Source organism: Mytilus edulis, chromosome 1, assembly GCF_963676685.1.
Source record: "Mytilus edulis chromosome 1, xbMytEdul2.2, whole genome shotgun sequence".
NCBI lineage: Eukaryota > Metazoa > Mollusca > Bivalvia > Mytilida > Mytilidae > Mytilus > Mytilus edulis.
This window is the reverse complement of record NC_092344.1, coordinates 52481953-52505864: the sequence shown is the minus strand read 5'-3', so window position 1 is coordinate 52505864 and position 23912 is coordinate 52481953. Positions and strand designations below refer to the sequence as shown.

General features: G+C 32.5%; 1 protein-coding gene across 4 annotated transcripts in view; it reads left to right on the top strand.

Moving 5' to 3' along the window:
• The window catches only part of LOC139513771 (terminal uridylyltransferase 4-like), a 65233-nt gene that overhangs the window by 18341 nt on the left and 22980 nt on the right, over positions 1–23912 (top strand). For all 4 annotated transcript variants that reach the window (XM_071302594.1, XM_071302576.1, XM_071302585.1 and 1 more), the window contains exons 9-18: positions 1533–1619; positions 2664–2835; positions 3885–4717; positions 6945–7092; positions 7889–7975; positions 8782–8882; positions 12129–12290; positions 14692–14781; positions 17643–17756; positions 21215–21298. In XM_071302594.1, the coding sequence (XP_071158695.1) occupies positions 1533–1619; positions 2664–2835; positions 3885–4717; positions 6945–7092; positions 7889–7975; positions 8782–8882; positions 12129–12290; positions 14692–14781; positions 17643–17756; positions 21215–21298 (1878 nt within the window). The remainder of the gene's footprint in view (positions 1–1532; positions 1620–2663; positions 2836–3884; positions 4718–6944; positions 7093–7888; positions 7976–8781; positions 8883–12128; positions 12291–14691; positions 14782–17642; positions 17757–21214; positions 21299–23912) is intronic.

The following is a 23912-nucleotide window of genomic DNA, read 5'->3' as shown; positions in this document are numbered from 1 at the left end:
CTATCTGCTCTGAAATTTTCAGATGAATCGGAGAACCTGTTGTTGGGTTGCTGCCCCTAAATTGGTAATTTTAAGGAAATTTTGCCGTTTTTGGTTATTAACTTGAATACTATTATAGATAGAGGTAAACTGTGAACAGCAATAATGTTCAGCAAAGTAAGATTTACAAATAAGTCAACATGATCAAAATGGTCAATTGACCCCTTTAAGGAGTAAATGCCCTTTATAGTAAATTTTTACCAATTTTACATAAATTTTTGTAATCTTTTACAAAATCTTCTCCTCTGAAACTACTAAGGCAAATTTAACCAAACTTGTCCACAATCATCATTGGGGTATCTAGTTGAAAAAATGTGTCCGATGACCATGCCAACCAACCAAGATGGCCGCCATGGCTAAAAATAGAACTTAGGGGTAAAATATAGATTTTGGCTTATAACTCTGAAACCAAAGCATTTAGAGCAAATCTGACAAAATCTGAGTCAAAATTGTTTTTTGAGTAAACATCTATGTGCCCTAAAATTTTCAGATGAATCAGACAACCCGTTGTTGGGTTGCTACCCCTTAATTTGTAATTTTAAGGAAATTTTGCTGTTTTTGGTTATTATATTATTATAGATAGAGATAAACTGTAAACAGCAATAATATTCTACAAATAAGTCAAATGACCAAAATGGTCAGTTGACCCCTTCAGAAATTATTGCCCTTTATAGTCAATTTTACCAATTTTTCTTAAATTTTGGTAATATTTTACAAAAATCTTCTCCTCTGAAACTACTAAGACAAAATGTAACCAAACTTGTCCACAATCACCATAAGAGTATCTAGTTTAAAATTTGTGTTCGATGACCCTGCCCTATACCAAGATGGCAGACATGGCTAGAAATAGTACATAGGGTGAAATGCAGTTTTTGGTTTATATCTCTGAAACTGAAGCATTTAGAGCAAATCTGACTGGTGGCAAAGATGTTCATCAGATTTAGATATATCTGCCCTAAAATTTTCAGACAAATCCTACAACTAGTTGTTGGGTTGCTGCCCCTGATTTAGTAATTTTATGGAAATTTTGCGGTTTTTTGCTATTATCTTAGATATTATTATAGAATCTAATGACATCTTATACATGTACTATTAATTATGATTTTAACCTTATTTTACATGATTTCCAAAGCATCAGTAAATACAGATGAGTGACACAGGCTCTTTATAGCCTCTAGTTTTCTCTCACAAGAATTTCAATATGCACATGACCAGTGTGTCTTGCACTTATGAGTCCAACTGTTTCAGTTTGAAAGTCTTAAACTTTCAGAGTTCGTAGCTAAAACCATTTGTAATAATGTCATGAACTTTTTAGAGATTCATCAAAAGTTCAAGACTGTTCACTCAAATGAGAAATTTCAGGATTTTAGGTGAAACTTCATAAAACCATAAACATCACTTCTCTTTGGCTTGTTGACCTACTGTAGTCACAGCTTTCCGTGTCAAACAATCCCCTTTGTTAAACTTCCTATTTAAATAGAGATTATTTTTAGGGTACAGATACTACTGAGTGTGTGTCTCCAACAAAAAACAAGATCCAGTCAAAGCCAGAGTTTGATTTCAGTGAAATTCAGGACATGGTAAGAAAAGTAGAACTTCATCAATGTTTTTTCATTTTTTGGTGAGAATAGAAACTTATGGGTGTACACATATATGTATGATGATATGTTATACTTGCTGGTTTGTAATTCTCTCTCCTTTTCTCACACTGTATCTGCTTCTTTATGTATGTTTTGTTACTATTTAAGAACAAATTTTTTATGAAAAAATGTAGGGTAATTTCAAAAATATGGTACTATGTTATGAGAAAAAAATTGTATTTATCAGTTATTTGATTGAAAACCCCAAATAAAGTTTGATTGTTATCTAACAGATTTTCAGGTACTGCTTAGTTTAATTAAAAGTAGTACATGTACCATCATAATTTTTTATGGCCCCGCAACGAAGTTGTCAGTGCCAGATAGTTTTACCCTTGTCAGAAATTCCGTCATTCCGTCATTCCACAACAAACCATTATACAATGTTTTTTCTAAACGCCTTCAGATATTGGACTGATTTTTGGTAGTTAACCATGATGATTTACAGATCAAGTATAAGTTTTGTTCCTCTCTGCTAATTTTTGCCTAAATTACGGGCTTTGGACTTTGACAAACTGTTAAAATCAGTTATACAGACCTTTTTTCTAAACGCTATCAGACATTGGGATGATTTTTGGCTTGTGAGTTACAGATCAAGTTTAAGTTTTGTTTCGCGGCTATGGAAGTTGATAAATTGTTGAAAATCATAGTTATACAGACTTTTTTTCTAAATGCTTTCAGATATTGGGCTGATTTTTGGTATGTGAGTTACTCATGATGAGTTATAGATCAAGTTTAAGTTTTGTTCTGCTCTGCTAATTTTTGCCAAAATTAAGGGTTTTCAACTTTGAAAATTGTTGAAAATCACAGTTGTACAGACTTTTTTTCTATACAGATATATAGATTTTGAGCTGATTTTTTATATGTGAGACGACCATCATGTTTGTGTCCACATGTGTTATTGAAATTGCAGATTTTTCATCTTTTTGAGACGGGGCCATTCGTGTCGCTTTGACACATCTAGTTTTACTTCTTTTTACTTTTTAGGCAAATCATTGGAGCTCAGAGAACACAGATTCTGTTGGATTCTTATGGATTGGGCTGTTCAAATTTTATGCTTTAGAATTTGAATTGAATGCTCATGTAGTATGTATTAGAAACTTTGGTGTTTGCACAAGGGCACAAAAGAAATGGAACAGCAAGAAACTTGCAATTGAAGGTAGATTAAGTCTTAAAATAATATTCTTAATAATCTTTTTCCTTTTTAATGAGCTTTATGTTATGTCAAAAAAGAAACTTTTCATATTAGAATCATCATTGCTAATACAGATATTGTTGTTGTATTTTATCAGACATACATATATTATTATAAAGTGAAAAGTATGATTCAAGGATGAGTTTGGCTTAAACATGAACATATTATATTTCAAGGAGCAAAGTAGAGTAAATGCAGTTGTTAGTCCCCTCATTTATGTTTATACACCTCACTTGTAATGACAGTAAAGACACAGGTACTTATAACCTAGCTTTCTACCAGTGGCAGAAGAATTGAAACAATTTGAAAAACATCTTATTCCTGCTTTTACTTAGACATTGTTTACTTACACATTGCGTAGACATTGCACTTTGCAATGGAGGGGCTTCTTGGTATATAAATTTTGTCAATCTGATATTGTAAGTAGATATAAGAAGATGTGGTATGAGTGCCTTTGAGACAACTCTCCATCCAAGTCACAATTTGTAAAAGTAAACCATTAAAGGTCAAAGTATGTTCTTCAACACGGAGCCTTGGCTCACCCCGAACAGCAAGCTATAAAGGGCACCAAAAATGACTAGTGTGAAACCATTCAAACAGTAAAACCAACGGTCTAATCTATATAAAAAATGAGATATACTTATGAACCACATCAACAAACGACAACTACTGAACATCCGATTCCTGGCTTAGGACATGTGCAAACAAATTGTAATTTCTGTCTCGTCTGCAGTTTACATTGGATTTTGATGCAATTCAATAACTTTGACTAATATACATAACCATAAATGATATGAGAATTCAACATTGTAAGTGCTTTCATGTCAATATTTCATAGCAGAAAAATGATATAATTGTTATGTTAGCGCTTCTGGACTAGGACTAAAATATATATCATAGGGGTGATAGAGGATGTGGGTTAAACCTCAATGAGGAAACAACCCAACACCTGCTTTGTTTTGCTTGTTACAAAAATATTTTGTTCACATCATTTTTGTTGTTGTTATTTTCAGATCCATTTTCATTAAAGAGAAATGTTAGCAAAAGTGTTGCTGGGTTTGAATCATTTGAGTATATATGGGATTGCATAAGAAAGGCTTATCATTATTTTGGTCAACCAACAAACTGTAAACAAATTAAAATGGACAAAAAGAATAATAGAATTGGAAGTAATGATAGTGTGAAAAAAGATAAAGACTTGACACAAATGAAGACAGAAACAAAAAAAGACCAAAGATATAAACCAAAGCAGAAATCAGCCATAGAGAATTGCGGTTCTCAGGAAGGAACTAGAGTTGAGCAAAACAAACTTGATACAGTTAAGACAGAATATCAACCTGCTTCAAATACTTCAACTGTGATTAATTCTGTAGAGTCAAATGCGACTGCCACTTCAATAAAATCCAACAAAACAGTAACATCTTTATGTGACTCCTCTGAAGCAGTCAATCTGTCTGATGCTACAGACAAATTTATAGACGAGAATATTTCATTACCCAGTGCAGAAAGATGTAAACAAACAGGGTCTTCAGAAAACTTGTTAACCAATTCTGAACAAAAACCATCAGATTCAGATAAAAACCAAATAACCAATTCTGAACAAAAGAATTCAGAACACTTGATTAAGTTAGCCAAATCTCTAGTGAATGAAGTCTTAGAATCAGCATTAGTTACTTTGAACTTACCAATATCTAGAAGTTTAAACTGCACTGACACTTACTTGCCAGTACAACATCAGTCTAATTCTGATATGTTGGAGGAAGAAGATACCGAACAGAAAAAGGATCTAAAAAATTTGGAGCAGTATAACTATGTTTTTCAGTATAATGTTCTCACAGATGGAAAGGTAGTTTTCTTAATTGCAAATATAGCAGCAGTTTTCTATTTAAATATTTAGTTGACATTAGATTTTCAAAACTGATGAATGCTTTTTTCTGGCTGCTTGTAACATTTTAACTCTAAAGGGGTTAGAGGGGTGCTGATTGATATTTTAGTCTGGTAAAACCTTGTCTTTTTACTGTAATTCTATTTCGTGGGTTCCTAATTTGAGAAATATTTCAGAAAATATCACTATATATTAAATATAAATAACATTAAAAAGGGAATGGGTTCACATATTCAGTGAATGGAATGAAATTTTAACTTCTTAATAAGTAAAGCAGGCGAGACATTTCAGCGTTTTTAATATAAATCTATTTGAAATGTTAATGTAAATTCATATTGAGATAATTGACATTGAAAAAAAGTTGATCTTTGGTAAAAGCAATGAAAAGTAGATTTGAAAAAAATCATGTTCACAAAAAACTTAAGCTCTTTGCTTATACAAATCTGTGTTCCATATTGTCCTTAACATTCAAATTCTTTAAATGAACCCATTTTCAACAACTATGTTTTCCAGCACACCATTGTCATTGAATACAGTGATTTAAAAAAAATGTCTGTTTATGTGAAAGCAAAGTAACGGAAAATATTTTGACAAGAACATTTATCTTTCAAAAGATTTTATAACCTTAATAAATATGTAAGAACAGGTCTTCATCAATATTTCCACAATAAAATTGAGAATGGAAATGATGAATATGTCAAAGCACAGACAACAGCCCAAGTATACCAATGGGTTGTCAACACAGCAAGCAAATTCCTTAAATAAAATTGAGTACTAGTTCAGTGGAAATGGACTTCACACAAAACTCCAAAACATATAAATGAACAAACATACAAGACTATCAAAGGCCTGGGCTCCTGACTTGGGATAGGTGCAAAAATGTGGCAGCTAAAACATGTTTTTTTTTAGATCTCAACCCTCCCCCTTTACCTCTAGCCAATGTAGGATAAAGAAACACATAGCAATACACACAGTAAAACTCTGTTCAAAAGAAGTCCAAATCCAATGTCAGAATAGGTTACAGAAGAAACTAAGCAAAATGACAATCATACATAAATTAACAAAGGACTACTAGTAGTCGCTGACATGCCAGCTCCAGACCTCAATTAAACTGATTGAATTATTATGTCTCCATCATATGAAAATCAGATACAATTCCTCCCATTAGGGCTTTAGAATCATACTATCATAAAATATATGAGAAGAACATAACCCATATCATACCAACAACTGGTTTTAAAATAAATGTGTTTATTTCCTATGCAAAGACCCTATGAGTGAATCAATATTAATACCAAAGCATGCAATACTTAATGACTTAAAAACAGTATCATAACTATATACTTTCCGAATAAGTCTGTTTAAAGGTTTGGTTAGCTTTTGAGTTAATGGTGACATTTTTGTGCTTTGTAAAGAATATTACCATAAACAATTGAATGTGAAATGCCTGAACATATAAGATGTCTGCATAATGATTTATATATACAAATGATGTCCTTGTACCGATGATAAAATTTGGTAAATGTTTTAACTTGTTTGTGATATCAAAAACCCTGGTGTAATAATTTTCCAGTAATACAGAAATTTCTTCATTGAAATCAAATATGTTGTTACATACGCAATTGAATCAAACAAGTTGACATATATAAACACCATAAGATGGTGACAAGGGGACGTTTCTAAAAATGAATAATTAACAATTTGAAATGAATCAATTTTATCATAAATTTTTGCATTAAGCTTCCCGTTAAAGACATAGATATCAAGATCCAGGAAAAGGCAGTGTTCATTGTTAGTATTAGCTTTATTCAAAGTCAGGTCGGCAGAATAAATCTCTTTAGCATGTTTAGTGTACATACTGAAGTATGCACAGCCTCCAATCATTTAAGTACACTGTGTCTAGAATAGAATATTGAGTCAAATTCTAAAATGCAAGTCTTTGCCGCATATCTATCAATTTGCTAATGAATATATTTTATTCCCTGAATCTCTCTTCACTAGTAGCTTACCCTGTACAATTTTGTAGAATTGACTAGTTCTACTTGATAGTTAGGGAAATAAATGTTTTATTTTAAAACATGCATGTAAAAAAAACTGTCTTTGATGTAAGTTAACTATTTGAAGAAAATTAGTGATGGTTTTTTTTTTCTAATTCAAAAGTACTTCATTTCATCTAACTGTTTTACAGGGACCAGTGATATTCTGTTCTTTGTGTGAAAAAGAGGGTCACTTGAAACAATCTTGTCCTGATGATAAACTACCTGAATTGTCTGCTCTTCCAAAGCTGACAAAGTCTCATAAAGATGCCCTGTCATCATTGCTAAAAAGAATACCTGGTAAGTGACAGGGTTGTTAAGGTTTTTTAGGTTCATCACTATTAGCCTCTTATCTATTGAATACTTATATGTTATTACATATTTTGATCATGATTGAAATGTGTATCAAGCTTCATGTTAGCTGTCCGCTGCATATTATACTGTTTATTAATGCATTTTCACATTTATTATATTCATCACTCTTCTACCATGTATGAAATATTTGTCACATTTCCTAGGGAACAACAAATTACATGAATCAAAGCTTTCTGTGATATGTAATTAGTTATGTAAACATGCTATAACCTGTGATGCATTTCACAATTCATCACTCATCAACTTTATGTTAACCTAAGACAAAATGACAAGTATAAAACTTTTTGGAACTACAGGAAGAGCTTCATCACTTAAAAGACAGAAATATTCATATGTTCAGTATTATGTCATTGTACAAGCAACAATCAATCAGTTAATGAATACAGTTTTTGTTTTTATATGACTTCAAAAATTTTAATGTTGGTCGAATATTGGTATCACATCAGTTCTTAGACCACATGCATTGTGTGTCAGAAACCCATGCCTTGTCAACTATTTAAATACAATTCAAATTTAGAGGTGTATCAAGCTAGAATGTTGTGTCCATATTTTCAATGTTTGCCTTTGGTGGTCCCCAACTGTTCAGGTTCGACTTCTGTGGTCGTATAAAGCTGCGCCCTGCAGAGCATCTGGTAAATAGATGCTAATCATGTGCAGCAATTGATGGATTCAAATAATTTGCTTACTGGCCTAATAACATATTCCTTGTTTGTATTTGTAGGGGAATATGGTCCAAATGAAGTAGAGTTACAAGAAAGAGAGATGGTAAGAAGAGAATTGGAAGAGTTTATTCAGGAACTTTACCCAGGTCAGTTCATATTTTGGTACAGCAGTTCTTATGTATTTCACAACAGGGATTCATAGAAACTACAATGCACCATCTATTGCACCATTATAATGAGAATTGATTTAAATCATAGCTTAGCATGATTGAGATTTAAGATTTTAAAAATATTCTGAGTGTTGTAATGATAAGTCTAGAGATATCCATGTCCTGAATTGACAATTGTAATACCCAAGTGCTATTTCAACCAACTCTTAACTCGGCACAAGCGTGTGCTTAGCTGAATGATCATGTGTTGACTGATTTCATTTAATTCTTTTTCTACAACTTGAGAAATATACATACGAATATTACTTTCCTTACTAGTCCAGACTTCAAAATTAAGATAAAACTAACCTGTAAAGATGCCTAATCATGTGATGCACATGAAAGGTCTGTTTGACTATACAGTCCAGTGTTTGTGAAAATAAGCCCTAACAAACAATATTCTCCTGTGTGAAGTAAATATATATATATATATAACTAAATAATTGACGTTTGTCACATGATTTCCGAAGTTTGTTATATTTTACCTTGATTTGTATAATAGATTTGATAGTTGGAAAAGTACTGTCTAACTTTCCCCTTTTCTTTTCAAAGATCTTAACCTCAAAACCTATTTTAACAAAAGTTGAATAATACTTTAATAGTGTGTCTAGATTTGAGGTAGATGAATTTAATTATTGTCTGTAGGGAATACGACTGACATTTGACATTAACTTAGATAAAGAACCACATATATTTTTTGTACCAAAGCAAAAAGAAACATTTTTCCTGTTGTTTATTTTTAGATTCCAGAGTACATATGTTTGGATCATCTTATAATGGTTTTGGATTTTCCAAAAGTGACTTGGACCTTTGTGTTACATTTGACAAGCATCCTACTGGAGAAGTAAGAACAAACAAAACTGTAGTAGCACATTACTTTGTGTTTTTGCAGAGCTTTTACATTTTGTCATGGAAGAGTTCTTCAAATCTTTTTAACATGGTGGTTTCAGAAGAAAATGTGCTGGTTTGCACTATTATTTCTATTGTGAAATACCTAAATTGTGTCTTTTCTTTGTAAATTTTTGGTGGTCAGAACGATGTCACTGAACCTTTGGACCACCACTGTTCAAGAACTCTGATTGATCTTACATTCCATCTTTGGCATCATCAATATCTAGTATAAGGCAGATTCCAAATAAGAAAGTTGAAAAGTTTCCAAAAATATATTTAACAAAATCAACTTCAATGAAGTTCTGTTTTGGAATACATGTTATACTTATATAAGTAAACACTTTTTGACAAAAATAGATCTATTCGCATTATATTTTTTAAATAAAGAACACCTTAAAAAAATGTTGCTATCATAACAAAATTGACAGACATTTGGCGGAAAATTTTTATGTTAGCAACACAAAAAATCCTGATATTTTCAGTAAATTATCAAGGTTTGGATGTATATCTTGATTTTATATGAAAGGCAAATTGAAATAAAACATTTCTGAACATCTGCACCAATAAAAAAGAAATTGTAATAACTTTAAAAAAGGATTATCTTTGAGTTGCTAACATGAGATTTGACAGACATGAACAATGCTGCTAACATAAAATTTGACAGAAATTAAGTTGTTGCTAACATAAAAATTGACGGACTTTTTTGTTGCTAACATAACATTTGACGGACTTTTTTGTTGCTAACATAACATTTGACAGACTTTTTTGTTGCTAACATAATATTTGACGGACTTTTTTGTTGCTAACATAAGATTTGACGGACATTATTGTTGCTAACATAAAATTTGACGGACTAAAATGTGTTGCTAACACAAGATATTGACGGACTTGTTGCTAACATAAGATTGTGCTAACATAAATAAATTTGACAGACAATATATATTTGACATTTTTAACCAACATTGGAGATTTTATCCTAGTTAAAAGTCATATTAAGAACTCCTGCAAAATACCACTGCCTGAAATTTAAAAAGATTTCAACCCAGGACAGATAACTCTTATTTGTAGCACATCCAAATGTTGCTAACATAAAATGTCAAGTTTGACAGAAATTATGTCAGCAACAGAATTGATAAAACTATTGATTAAATAAAGTAAATTGAAAGATCCAAAATGTGTATGTTTAATGTACATTATGAAATACAATTTTAACAGGCTTATATAAGTACCTACAATGATGTGGCAAGATTTTATGAACCTGTTGCTATCATAGAATTTATTGACAGACGAGCATCGAATAAGTAAGGTATTTGAAATTGAAAAAAATATATATCACAGATGTTTTTAACAAAAGAAAAGCAAAAGATTTAGAAACAGGGATGTTTGAATAATCAACCTACACTAATAAAAACCATTATACCAGTGTCAACTTAAAGCATCGTAAAACATGAACCTTGTGTCAAAAAATGGGAAGTAATTTCCGTCAAACAGTTCACATTTTTCATCTTGTTTTGATCATTTCTACTTTTAATGGAAACAATCATATCCAATAATTGGTTTTCTTGCTTTATATAACATTCTTATTCAATATAACATTCACACATTATCATTCAAATAACAGTTAGTATTATTTTTCTTAATTTGTTCTTTTTGACGGAATTTTTCATTTCTTTTTGGAATCTGCCTTAAATAAGAAATAATAAGATGTGGTATGATTGCCAATGATGCAACTCCACCAGAGACCAAATGACAAAAGAGTTAACATATAATGGTCACCCTATATTGGCCTTCAACAATAAATGAGACCCCTACCTAATAATAAGCTTTAAAAGCCCTCAAAATAACATGTAAAATGTAGTCTGTGATTCAATTTTTTTTTAAATCAATAACTTTGTCAAAATGGAATTTTAACAGAACTTGGACAGTAGCTTGTTTATATCAAGTGCAAAAATGTATAACTACTTGTTGGGGCCATGTGAGCTTTTTCCATCACTTGGCATCCATTGTTTGTTGTCTGTTTTATTTCACAAAGATCATTGTGCATATATATCTCCTCTGAAAACACTGAGCCAAGTTTAACCGAATTTGGCCACAATCACATAGCTAAAAGCTGAACATTGGAGTCAATAGTAAAAGTTTTGTACTATTATTTTGCAAACTGCTATAAATAGAGAAATAGAACAAATCTGATCGTGCCGAAATGTTAAAGATTAGTAATGATCAAAAGACAGTATCCAAAGCAAAACTTCCTCAATAAAAACAGGCTGCCACAAAATATCAAATAGCGCAGGAATTTCAAAAAGCAATCAATCAGTATCCAGAGCAGCTTTGTTTAAAAAAATTGTTTTTGTTTTTCCATATATTCCTAATAAAGGTTTTTATACCCCTGCTTTAAAAAAGGGGGGTATACTGTTTTACCTCTGTCTGTCAGTCCGTCCGTCCGTCAGTCCGTCCATCAGTCCGTCCGTCAGTCAGTCCGTCCCATGAAACTTTCGTCACATTTTTCTCAGGAACAACACATCCACCCTTTCTGTAATTTGGTATCAACATTTATATATGTCAGCCATACCGTGTGATGCGTTTTCAGATTCATCACGCTTTAAAAAAGGGGGGGTATACTGTTTTACCTCTGTCTGTCAGTCCGTCCGTCAGTCCGTCCATCAGTCCGTCCGTCAGTCAGTCCGTCCCATGAAACTTTCATCACATTTTTCTCAGGAACTACACATCCACCCTTTCTGTAATTTGGTATCAACATTTATATATGTCAGCCATACCGTGTGATGCGTTTTCAGATTCATCACTTGACAACTTCCTGTTTATCAAACACTTGTCTGATTTTACACATCATAGCCAAGTTGAAAATTTTCGTCACATTTTTCTCAGGAACTACAATACAAGGATTTCTGAAATTTGGTTTCAGGATTTTTATAAGTCAGCTATACCGTGTGATGCATTTTCAGATTCATCACTCGACAACTTCCTGTTTACCGAACACTTGCATATTTTTACACTATTAATATTATCCACTTGCGGCGGGGGTATCATCAGTGAGCAGTAGCTCGCAGTTTCACTTGTTATTTAGAGTTAACATTTAGATACAGTTGGGGATGAAAAGTGTACAGTTTTTATAGACACCAAAACTATGTCAAACCTTGTTTTTTTTGTGTGTTTTGTGAGCAATTTTCTTATGTTTTTTCAGGGTCTTGATATGGTACACTTCATTGAATACATTTCTTGCAAGCTTAAAACGCATCGTGGACTCTATAATGTGTTCCCAATAACATCAGCAAAAGTTCCAATAGTAAAATTTAAACATCGAAGAACTCAGTTAGAAGGTGACATCAGTATGTATAATTTATTGGTATGTGTTAATTTAAAACTGTTACTTTTACTTGAAGATATTATGATGATAGATTATTTTTCATTACCGGTATTTCCTATCCTCTTTTTGTAAATATGAATCATACTTGTGCTGATTATATTTTTATGCGACCGCAAAAATTTAAATTTTTCGTCGTATATTGCTATCACGTTCGCGTCATCTTTCGAATACTTTTAGTTTTCGCACTCTAACTTTAGTAAAAGTGAATAGAAATCTATGAAATTTTAACACAAGGTTTATGACCACAAAAGGAAGGTTGGGATTGATTTTGGGAGTTTTGGTTCCAACAGTTTAGGAATTAAGGGCCAAAAAAGGGCCCAAATAAGCATTATTCTTGGTTTTCGCACAATAACTTTAGTATAAGTAAATAGAAATCAATGAAATTTTAACACAAGGTTTATGACCACAAAAGGAAGGTTGGGATTGATTTTTGGAGTTGAGGTCACAACAGTTAATGAATTAGGGGCCAAAAAGGGGCCCAAATAAGCATTATTCTTGGTTTTTGCACCATAACTTTAGTATAAGTAAATAGAAATCTATGAAATTTAAACAAAAGGTTTATGACCATAAAAGGAAGGTTGGGTTTGATTTTGGGAGTTTTGGTCCTAACAGTTTGGGAATAAGGGGCCCAAAGGGTCCAAATTGAACTTTGTGTGATTTCATCAAAAATTGAATAATTGGGGTTCTTTGATATGCCGAATCTAACTATGTATGTAGATTCTTAATTTTTGGTCCCGTTTTCAAATTGGTCTACATTAAGGTCCAAAGGGTCCAAAATTAAACTTAGTTTGATTTTAACAAAAATTGAATCCTTGGGGTTCTTTGATATGCTGAATTTAAAAATGTACTTAGATTTTTAATTATTGGCCTAGTTTTCAAGTTGGTCCAAATGGGGGTCCAAAATTAAACTTTGTTTGATTTCATCAAAAATTAAATAAATGGGTTCTTTGATATGCCAAATCTAACTGTGTATGTAGATTCTTAATTTTTGGTCCCGTTTTCAAATTGGTCTACATTAAGGTCCAAAGGGTCCAAAATTAAACTAAGTTTGATTTTAACAAAAATTAAATTCTTGGGCTTATTTGATATGCTTTATCTAAATATGTACTTTGATTTTTGATTATGGGCCCAGTTTTCAAGTTGGTCCAAATCAGGATTCCATATCAAGTATTGTGCAATAGCAAGAAGTTTTCAATTGCACAGTATTGCACAATAGCAAGAAATATCTAATTGCACAATATTGTGCAATAGCAATTAATTTTCAATTGGAGTTATCTTTCTTTGTATAGAATAGTAGTTGATAATATATGTTGGAAATTTGCCAGACATGACTATGATGTCATTTTTTATTTTTATATGCCAATAACTTTATGTAAATAACTTCATTGGAAATTTGCCAATATAAAATGTTGCTGATGAAGCTTTTTTTCCTTATCTTATCTAAAATGTTTTTAGATAATGTATGTTGGACATTTGCCAGACATGACTATGATGTCATTTTCTATTTTTATTTGCCAATAACTTTATGTAAATAACTTCATTGGAAATTTGCCAATATAAAATGTTGCTGATGAAGTTTTTTTTATTGTTTTATACAATAAACAATGTATATTCACTTTTACTACCAACCAATCTTTACCATTCAGTGATAACAAGCACTTTATTTTACATTTTAATATTTTATGATGTATTTAAAAGAGTAGTTATTGTTGCAAACTCCATTAGAAATTTGAATTGATATCAGTTTTGGAAAAAGGAAAACAGGGATGTGAAAAAAAAGGGGGGGGGGTTTAAATTTTTCTCATTTCAGATTTCATAAATAAAAAGAAAATTTCTTCAAATATTTTTTTGAGAGGATTAATATTCAACAGCATAGTGAATTGCTCAAAGGCAAAAAAAAACTTTTAAGTTCATTAGACCACATTCATTCTGTGTCAGAAACCTATGCTGTGTCAACTATTTAATTTTAGATTTAAAAAGTTTGAAGAAGTAATCTTTAATTGATTTGTAAAATCTTGACATTTGTTTTGTGTAAAAAAAAAACATGTAATGTCAAAAATTTGATCACAATCCAAATTCAGAGCTGTATCACGCTTGAATGTTTTGTCCATACTTGCCCCAACTGTTCAGGGTTCGACCTCTGCGGTCGTATAAAGCTGCGCCCTGCGGAGCACCTGGTTAAAAAACTGTTATGAACTTGATGATGAGATAGATGTGCAAAAAATCCTGACCTTTCTACCCCATTCTTAGGGAACATGCAACAGAAAACACACCCATTTTCTTTTGGCTTGAATCCTAGAGTAAATTGTTTTGCTTTAAATTCAGTCAAGTCATAATATATGCATATTAACCATCTAATTTTTTTTTTTTAATTTTGTAGGCATTACATAATACAGAAATGGTGAGAATGTATGCTTCCATTGATCCAAGAGTTAGAATTTTGGGATATGCATTGAAGGTGTTTGTGAAGGTATGTGTATCCAATTATGGTGTACATTGTAAGGTTTTTATACGCCTGTTTTTCGGGACATATTATGGTGTACTGTTGTCTGTCAGTCTGTCCGTTTGTCATCAACATGTCGGACATCAACTCAAAACACTTAAACCAATTTGAATGAAACTTTCATAAATTGTTTATATCTATTGATCCTTTTGGTTTTTTTTATTAGGGCCCCGCCTTTAGGCGGGTCGCCCTATAGTGATCAGTCTGTCCGTCCGTCCGAATCTAGAGAACCATTATGATTTCATACTTTATACTTTACATGTTTATTAACCACCACCAGAGGGCGTGTCATGATGTATGTACAACTTCCTAGGTCAAAGGCGGGTCACTCTATAGTGATCAGTCTGTGTCTGTCCGTCCATAACACTTTAACTTTGTGTCCGCTCCATATCTAGAGAACCATTATGATTTCATACTTTATACTTTACATGTTTATCAAACCCCCACCAGAGGGCGTGTCATGATGTATGTACAACTTCCTAGGTCAAAGGCGGGTCGCCCTATAGTGATCAGTCTGTCCGTCCGTCTGTCCGTCCGTCCGTCCGTCCGTCCGTAACACTTTAACTTTGTGTCCGCTCCCAGGGCCGTAACTACCTATGAGGCAGGGGAGGCAGTTGCCTCCCATGAATTTTCTACACCAAATTACCGGCTGAATCAGCTGTTTTAACCGCTTCTCCCGATCGTACGAGAACATTACGGTTAATGCCTTAGTAGTTCACCCCCATTCGTTGTAACAGGGACTTTCTATACTAAGTATATACTTGACTGTATTTAAAGTCCCTGTTTTTAGTTATATACATGTCTGTTCAGCTTTCAACAATATTGAAATTCAAGGTCCTCGATAAAAAAAAATATCTTGCGTTCCATAATCTTAGTTGCTTTATATGTTTTTTTAACTTACCAGTTTGATTTCTAATAAAAAATATCTTAAAATACAGGTAATAATTGTTTGCATAAAAATTGCTTCCAGGATCCAGCATTACTGATATTTCTTAAAGTAAGGAAATCGAAGAAAAACGGGTCATTTATAGCCATATTCAGAAAAAAATCCATGATCACAATGTATTTAAAGTTAATAATTATAGGCCAAATAACAGCATTTAAGAAGGAGCCTTGGCTCACCCCAAACAGCAATCTCAGCTTGTTTTTGCATAAAAATTGTTTCTAACTTCAAGCAATACTGATGTCTCTTAGAGTAAGGAAATCGAAGGAAAACGGGTCATTTTTAGCCATTTTACCACCCCCACCCCTTCTCTGGGGGGCCTCACTAGGTCGGCGGCCCCAACTCACTGCCTCCCCTGAATTAGAACCCTAGTTACGGCCCTGGCTCCATATCTAGAGAACCATTATGATTTCATACTTTATACTTTACATGTTTATTAACCACCACCAGAGGGCGTGTCATGATGTATGTACAACTTCCTAGGTCAAAGGTCAAGGTAAAAAAACTTTGGTTTCAGTTGACAACCCTGTGTCCTGTGGTGAAAATCGTGTCCGCTCTATATCTTGAGAACTGTTATGATTTCAAAGTTTATACTTGACATGTATATGAACCAACACCAAAGGGTGTGTCATAATTTATTTACAACTTCCTAGGTCAAAGGTCAAGGTCAAAAACTTTGATTTCAGTTGACAAACCCATGTCCTATGGTAAAGATACAATTTTTTAATGCACATTATTCACAGCGGGGCCCTTCTAGTTAATTTTAATGTTTTGTGGGTTTTTTTTCATTACAAATAGGTGTTTTTTCTAGTTTTTTCGAACAATAACTCTAAAACACTTTCACCAATTTGCCAGAAACTTTGGTGAACAGTTTATATATCCCTTTCATTTTTTAGCTCACCTGGCCCAAAGGATCAAGTGAGCTTTTCTCCTCACTTAGCGTCCGTCATCGTCATTCTTTAACTTTTACCAAAATCTTCTCTGAAACTACTAGGCCAAATTTAATCAAACTTAGCTACAGTCATCACTAGGGTAATAAGTCGATGACCTGTCTGCCAACCAAGATGACCAACATGTCTCAAAATAGAACATACGGGAAAAATGCAGTCTGAAACTAAAGCAAAAGTATAATGGTTGCATTATTTCATGCATTAATTGTAAAAAAAAATATCAGGTAAGCGACACAGGCTCCTTGGAGTCTCTAGTTATTGTTTAGTGTGACACTGCAAGGTTTAGGAAAACACTAACAGCATGTGCACATGCTTCTATTCCTCTCAGCAGGGTTTAGAAATATGAAATGATAACATTTTTTACATATATATTGAGAAACGTTATAAAACATTTCAACAGAGTCATCTCCTTTTGGTCAAGGTATTTGATGTTCAATTAGATTTATACTATAGCTATTGTTCTCTGTTTTCTTTTAAGACATGTAAGAGATATCCATCAGTCATTGATTAAAAATTTATATGAGAAAATAATTTATCTTCTAAGTTGCATCAACTCTAAAAAAAGCATGTGATGTTATAAGGTTATTGCATGAATATTGGGGAATATTGTCCCGAGTAGAATTTTATATTGCACGAGCTTGTGAGTGCAATATATGTTCTACGAGGGACAATATTCCCCAATATTCATGCAATAACCCTTTTATTGTATAGCAATATAATATTTGAAAGTAAAAATTTGTTTAAACTAAGATTTTGATGTTGATGACATCATGAATTTTAGAGATTTATTGCACTAGTGCAATATTGGAATTTATTGCACGCTAACTTTTGGTTACTTTCTGTGAGAAATATTATATTGCTATGCAATAATGTAAATTATTCAATTTCAATGATATATTTTCAATTGGTGAAACACAGTGATTATTATATTGCAGATATGTGATATTGGTGATGCTTCAAGAGGAAGTTTGTCATCATATGCTTATATCCTAATGTTAATTCATTATTTACAACAGTGTAAGCCACCAGTGATTCCAGTTTTACAAGAGGTCTGTTGATGTTGTGTGATTAATCTTAATTATAATCAAATACAAATAAAATAAAATAAAATAATAGAAAACTAAGTCATTAACAAATGTGTATCAAACACTAGTTTATAATTGAAATCATATAGGTATTATTTTAGTTTATAATGCTCACTGAAAAAAGAGTAGTCTATTGCAGCTGATATTTAATATATGCAAAAGAATCGATAGTTAGCCGTTTTACGATCATTGCCAGATTGAATACTTATTCAATGAAAATGTGATGTGGAATTTAAACCCTCTATGACTCTCTAGATTGACAAGCTTAATTTTTAATGTGCTAGTTGATAAGGTAACAATCAACTGTATATCAGACATGTCACCCAACCTGGACACATTATTCTGAATCAGAGATAACAATCAACTGTATGTCAGACATGTCACCCTGCCTGGTCACATTATTCTGAATCAGAGATAACAATCAACTGTATATCAGACATGTCACCCTACCTGGACATATTATTCTGAATCGAAGATAACAATCAACTGTATATCAGACATGTCACCCTACCTGGACATATTATTCTGAATCAGAGATAACAATCAACTGTATGTCAGACATGTCACCCTACCTGGACACATTATTCTGAATCAGAGATAACAATCAACTGTATGTCAGACATGTCACCCTGCCTGGTCACATTATTCTGAATCAGAGATAACAATCAACTGTATATCAGACATTTCACCCTACCTGGACATATTATTCTGAATCAGAGATAACAATCAACTGTATATCAGACATGTCACCCTACCTGGACATATTATTCTGAATCAGAGATAACAATCAACTGTATATCAGACATGTCACCCTACCTGGACATATTATTCTGAATCAGAGATAACAATCAACTGTATATCAGACATGTCACCCTACCTGGACATATTATTCTGAATCAGAGATAACAATCAACTGTATGTCAGACATGTCACCCTACCTGGACACATTATTCTGAATCAGAGACAACAATCAACTGTATGTCAGACATGTCACCCTGCCTGGTCACATTATTCTGAATCAGAGATAACAATCAACTGTATATCAGACATGTCACCCTACCTGGACATATTATTTTGAATCAGAGATAACAATCAACTGTATATCAGACATGTCACCCTACCTGGACATATTATTCTGAATCAGAGATAACAATCAACTGTATATCAGACATGTCACCCTACCTGGACATATTATTCTGAATCAGAGATAACAATCAACTGTATGTCAGACATGTCACCCTGCCTGGTCACATTATTCTGAATCAGAGATAACAATCAACTGTATATCAGACATGTCACCCTACCTGGACACATTATTCTGAATCAGAGATAACAATCAACTGTATATCAGACATGTCAACCTACCTGGACACATTATTCTGAATCAGAGATAACAATCAACTGTATATCAGACATGTCACACTACCTGGACATATTATTAACACATTAAACAACAATTGAAAATGTTTTTTTTAGATTGCAGTATAAAGACAATAATAGTGCATTGACTTGACATATCAACGATTTAAGGATGAGGCTTAAAAACAGGAAAAAAAGGCTCTGCCGAGCTTTTTCCTCGTTTCGGGCCGAATCCTTATATTGTTGATATGTCAAGTCAATGCACTATTATTGTCTTTATACTGCAATCTAAAAAAAACATTTTCAATTGTTGTTTAATGTGTTAATGTCATCATTGATTTAAATATTGGGAAACTTACCCATTTTAGAAAAAGGCCTCATATCATGCAGGCGGAGAAATATATAACACGATGAAATAAAATTGAGAATGGAAATGGGGAATGTGCCAAAGAGACAACAACCCGACCATAGAAAAAAACAACAGCAGAAGGTCACAAACAGGTCTTCAATGTAGCGAGAAATTTGCGCACCCGGAGGTGTCCTTCAGCTGGCCACTAAACAAAGATATACTAGTTCAGTGATAATGAACGCCATACTAATTTCCAAATTGTACACAAGAAACTAAAATTAAAATAATACAAGACTAACAAAGGCCAGAGGCTCCTGACTTGGGACAGGCGCAAAAATGCAGCAGGGTTAAACATGAAACATCCCCCTATACCTCTAATCAATGTAGAAAAGTAAACTTATAACAATACGCACATTAAAATTCAGTTCAAGAGAAGTCTGAGTCTGATGTCAGAAGATGTAACCAAAGAAAATAAACAAAATGACAATAATACATAAATAACAACAGACTACTAGCAGTTAACTGACATGCCAGCTCCAGACTTCAATTAAACTGACTGAAAGATTATGATTTCATCATATGAACATCAGGCACAATCCTTCCCTTTAGGAGTTTAGTATCATACCATCATAACATATATGAGAAGAACATAACCCGTGACATGCCAACAACTGGTTTTTGAATAAATGTGTTTAGTTCCGATGCAAAGACCCTATAAGTGAATCAATATTAACGCCAAAATATGGAAATATACATTTACCTGTTGAAATTTGCAATCGATGGTGAACAAATTTGTTTAAGAATGAACTAAAATATCACCAATAAGCATAAATATAATGATTTATAGTATGCAGACCAAACATATTAATTAACAAGTGAAATTATGTTTTTTTTTTATAAAAATTGCAAAAGAAATAAGTTTGAGTCGTTGTATACATTGAAAACAAGAACAGGTTGAATAGGTCGTATGAATAATTTATTATAATCTCAGCAATTTCTATTTTAATATTCATGAGGAAAAATGATATCATACCAGTGACTGTATATGACATAGAAATATACTGTCAACACAATTTGACTGCTCAAATAGAACGAGTGCAGTATAAGAGATAATAAGTTTTTGCTCTGATTTCTAACTACCACATGCAATGGGGAGTAGCAGCAAATATAAGTTTTAAATTTTTGGTTTGATCCAAAGCCACTACCTCCCTCACTTGAGACAAGGGACTAATCATGAAGCCAGATAAATAAAGTCTATGGTGCACTATTCATAGAGTTAAGGACACGTATCAAGTACTTAATTTTCTGCTTTTCATATCAGAATCACAATGAGGCCTTTAAAATGTTTGTCGTTACCTACAAATGTATTGCAATAATAACTTTGAAAATGTATCTCAACACAGCATTTGTTCTGATTGGACTATTCAACTTTAAATCAATATACATATTTATACTAAAACAAATGATATAAGTTTTGTTTGCATGAAAAAAAGATCCGATCTATGCATATTTTTTTACATGGATATTTCTGGATCAGCCCTTATTATCCATAATTATAATTTTGCTTCAATATTCAAATTGAATGGATTTCATTTTGCCAACACAATTTTTTTTTTTTTAGATATTAAATAATCAATTAGTAGAATTAATACACATTTAAAGTAGTGAAGGTCAAATATACTACATGTACTAATTGGTTACTATTTGTTGGCAGTTATACTATCACTATGGGCCAGATAAACCAGAATTCCTAATTGATGGATGGAATGCTTGGTATTTTGACAACATGAAAGCACTTGTAAGTACAAAATTCTCTCTTAAATATAACTTAATGATTTGGGCTGTGACATTTTATTTCAAGGAGTAACTGAAGTTGAATTATACTCATGTTCCTATCTAGAATATAAAAAAGAAGATGTGGTATGATTGCACATGACACAGAAATTAACAACTAAAGATGACGTACGGCCTTCAACAATAAGCAAAGCCTATACCGCATAGTCATGATAGTCAGCTATAAAAGGCCCAATATCACAAATGTAAAACGATTCAAACAAGAAAACAAACATCCTAATTTACATACAAAAAAATGAACAAAAAACAAATCTTTAACACATAAACAAACGACAAACACTAAATTATAGGCTCCTGACTTGAGACAGACACATAAATACAGAATGTGGTGGTGTTTAACGTGTTAGTGGGACAGTGGTGCAACAGTACAACATAAGAAAAAACTATAAAATGCAGTTGAAATAGGCCTATACAAATACAAATACTACAGAGTGGAAATGGCCGGGTACTTGTATATCCCAACAACAAAAAGAATTTAAGTACAGATCTGAGTGTACTCGCAGTTACTGACAGCTAGTTCAAAGCCACTAACAACTAATAAAAAAAATCATGCATCTAAGACTAAATTATAAATCAGTACACATCCAACATCCAATGGATTTAGTGTAAAGACGTCATGAACAGTCAAGAAAACATGACCTTGTGTAATGCCAAGATACAGGTATCGACAGATTGTAGCTTCATGAATGTGTATATGTATATAACAATAATATTTAGTTTGCTTTTAATTTCCTGATAACAAAATCAATATTAATACCAATAAAAACAATATTCAATATGAACAAGTTTTGGAGTTGCGAAACATAAACACTGTAAGATGGTATTGTTTTCCTCAAGGTCAAGACATGCTCCATGTGGGTATATTGTACATCACAGCGCAGATGGGGCATCCGTGTACTATGGACAAATTCTTGTTATTTTTAAAACTGATCCATTAATTTAAGTATCTTGGACTTTTCTAAAAAAAAAAAATAACAATCATGTGACATGTCTTTTTCCTACTGTTTGATAAAGAAGATTTATTTTTCTGGTCTATCATTAATTTATACAGTGTTTAAACATCTACTGAAACATAGACCTTGAAAGGATTTTCTCTTTTCTATTTAAAAGTCATGTTTGTTTTTATAGGACCGCAAAAATTGAAAAAAATTTTGTTGTATATTGGTATCACGTTGAGGTCGTCATCGTCGTCATCCGAATACTTTTAGTTTTGGCACTCTAACTTAAGTAAAAGTGAATAGAAATCTATGAATTTTAACACAAGGTTTATGACCACAAAAGGAAGGTTGGGATTGATTTTGGGAGTTTTGGTCCCAACATTTTAGGAATAAGGGGCCAAAAAGGGCCCAAATAAGCATTTTCTTGGTTTTCGCACTATAACTTTAGTTTAAGTTAATAGAAATCTATGAAATTTTGACACAAGGTTTATGACCACAAAAGGAAGGTTGGGATTGATTTTAGGAGTTGAAGTCCCAACAGTTTAGGAATTAGGGGCCAAAAAGGGGCCCAAATAAGCATTATTCTTGGTTTTCACACCATAACTTTAGTATAAGTAAATAGAAATCTATGAAATTTAAACACAAGGTTTATGACCATAAAAGGAAGGTTGAGTTTGATTTTGGGAGTTTTGGTCCCAACAGTTTAGGAATAAGGGGCCCAAAGGGTCCAAAATTGAACTTTGATTGATTTCATCAAAAATAGAATAATTGGGGTTCTTTGATATGCCAAATCTAACTGTGTATGTAGATTCTTAATTTTTGGTCCCGTTTTCAAATTGGTCTACATTAAGGTCCAAAGGGTCCTAAATTAAACTTAGTTTGATTATGACAAAAATTGAATCCTTGATTTTAACAAAAAATGAATCCTTGGGGTTCTTTGATATGCTGAATCTAGAAATGTACTTAGATTTTTTATTATTGGCCCAGTTTTCAAGTTGGTCCAAATCGGGGTCCACAATTAAACTTTGTTTGATTTCATCAAAAATTGAATAATTGGGGTTCTTTGATATGCCAAATCTAACTGTGTATGTAGACTTTTAATTTTTGGTCCTGTTTTCAAATTGGTCTACATTAAAGTCCAAAGGGTCTAAAATTAAACTAACTTTGATTTTAACAAAAATTGAATTCTTGAGCTTTTTTAATATGCTGAATCTAAACATGTACTAAGATTTTTGACTATGGGCCCAGTTTTCAAGTTGGTTCAAATCAGGATCCAAAATTATTATATTAAGTATTGTGCAATAGCAAGAAATTTTCAATTGCACAGTATTCAGCAATAGCAAAAAATCTTCAATTGCACAGTATTGTGCAATAGCAAAAAAATTTCAATTGTACAGTATTGCGCAATAGCAAGAAAACTTTAATTGCACAGTATTGTGCAATAGCAAATATTTTCAATTGCACAGTATTGCGCAATAGCAAGAAATTTTCAATTGGAGTTATCTTTCTTTGTCCAGAGTAGTAGTTGAATCAACTTAAATAATTGTTTTATACAATATACAATGTATATTCACTTTTACTACCAACTGATAAATTAAAACAATCTTTACCATTCAGTGA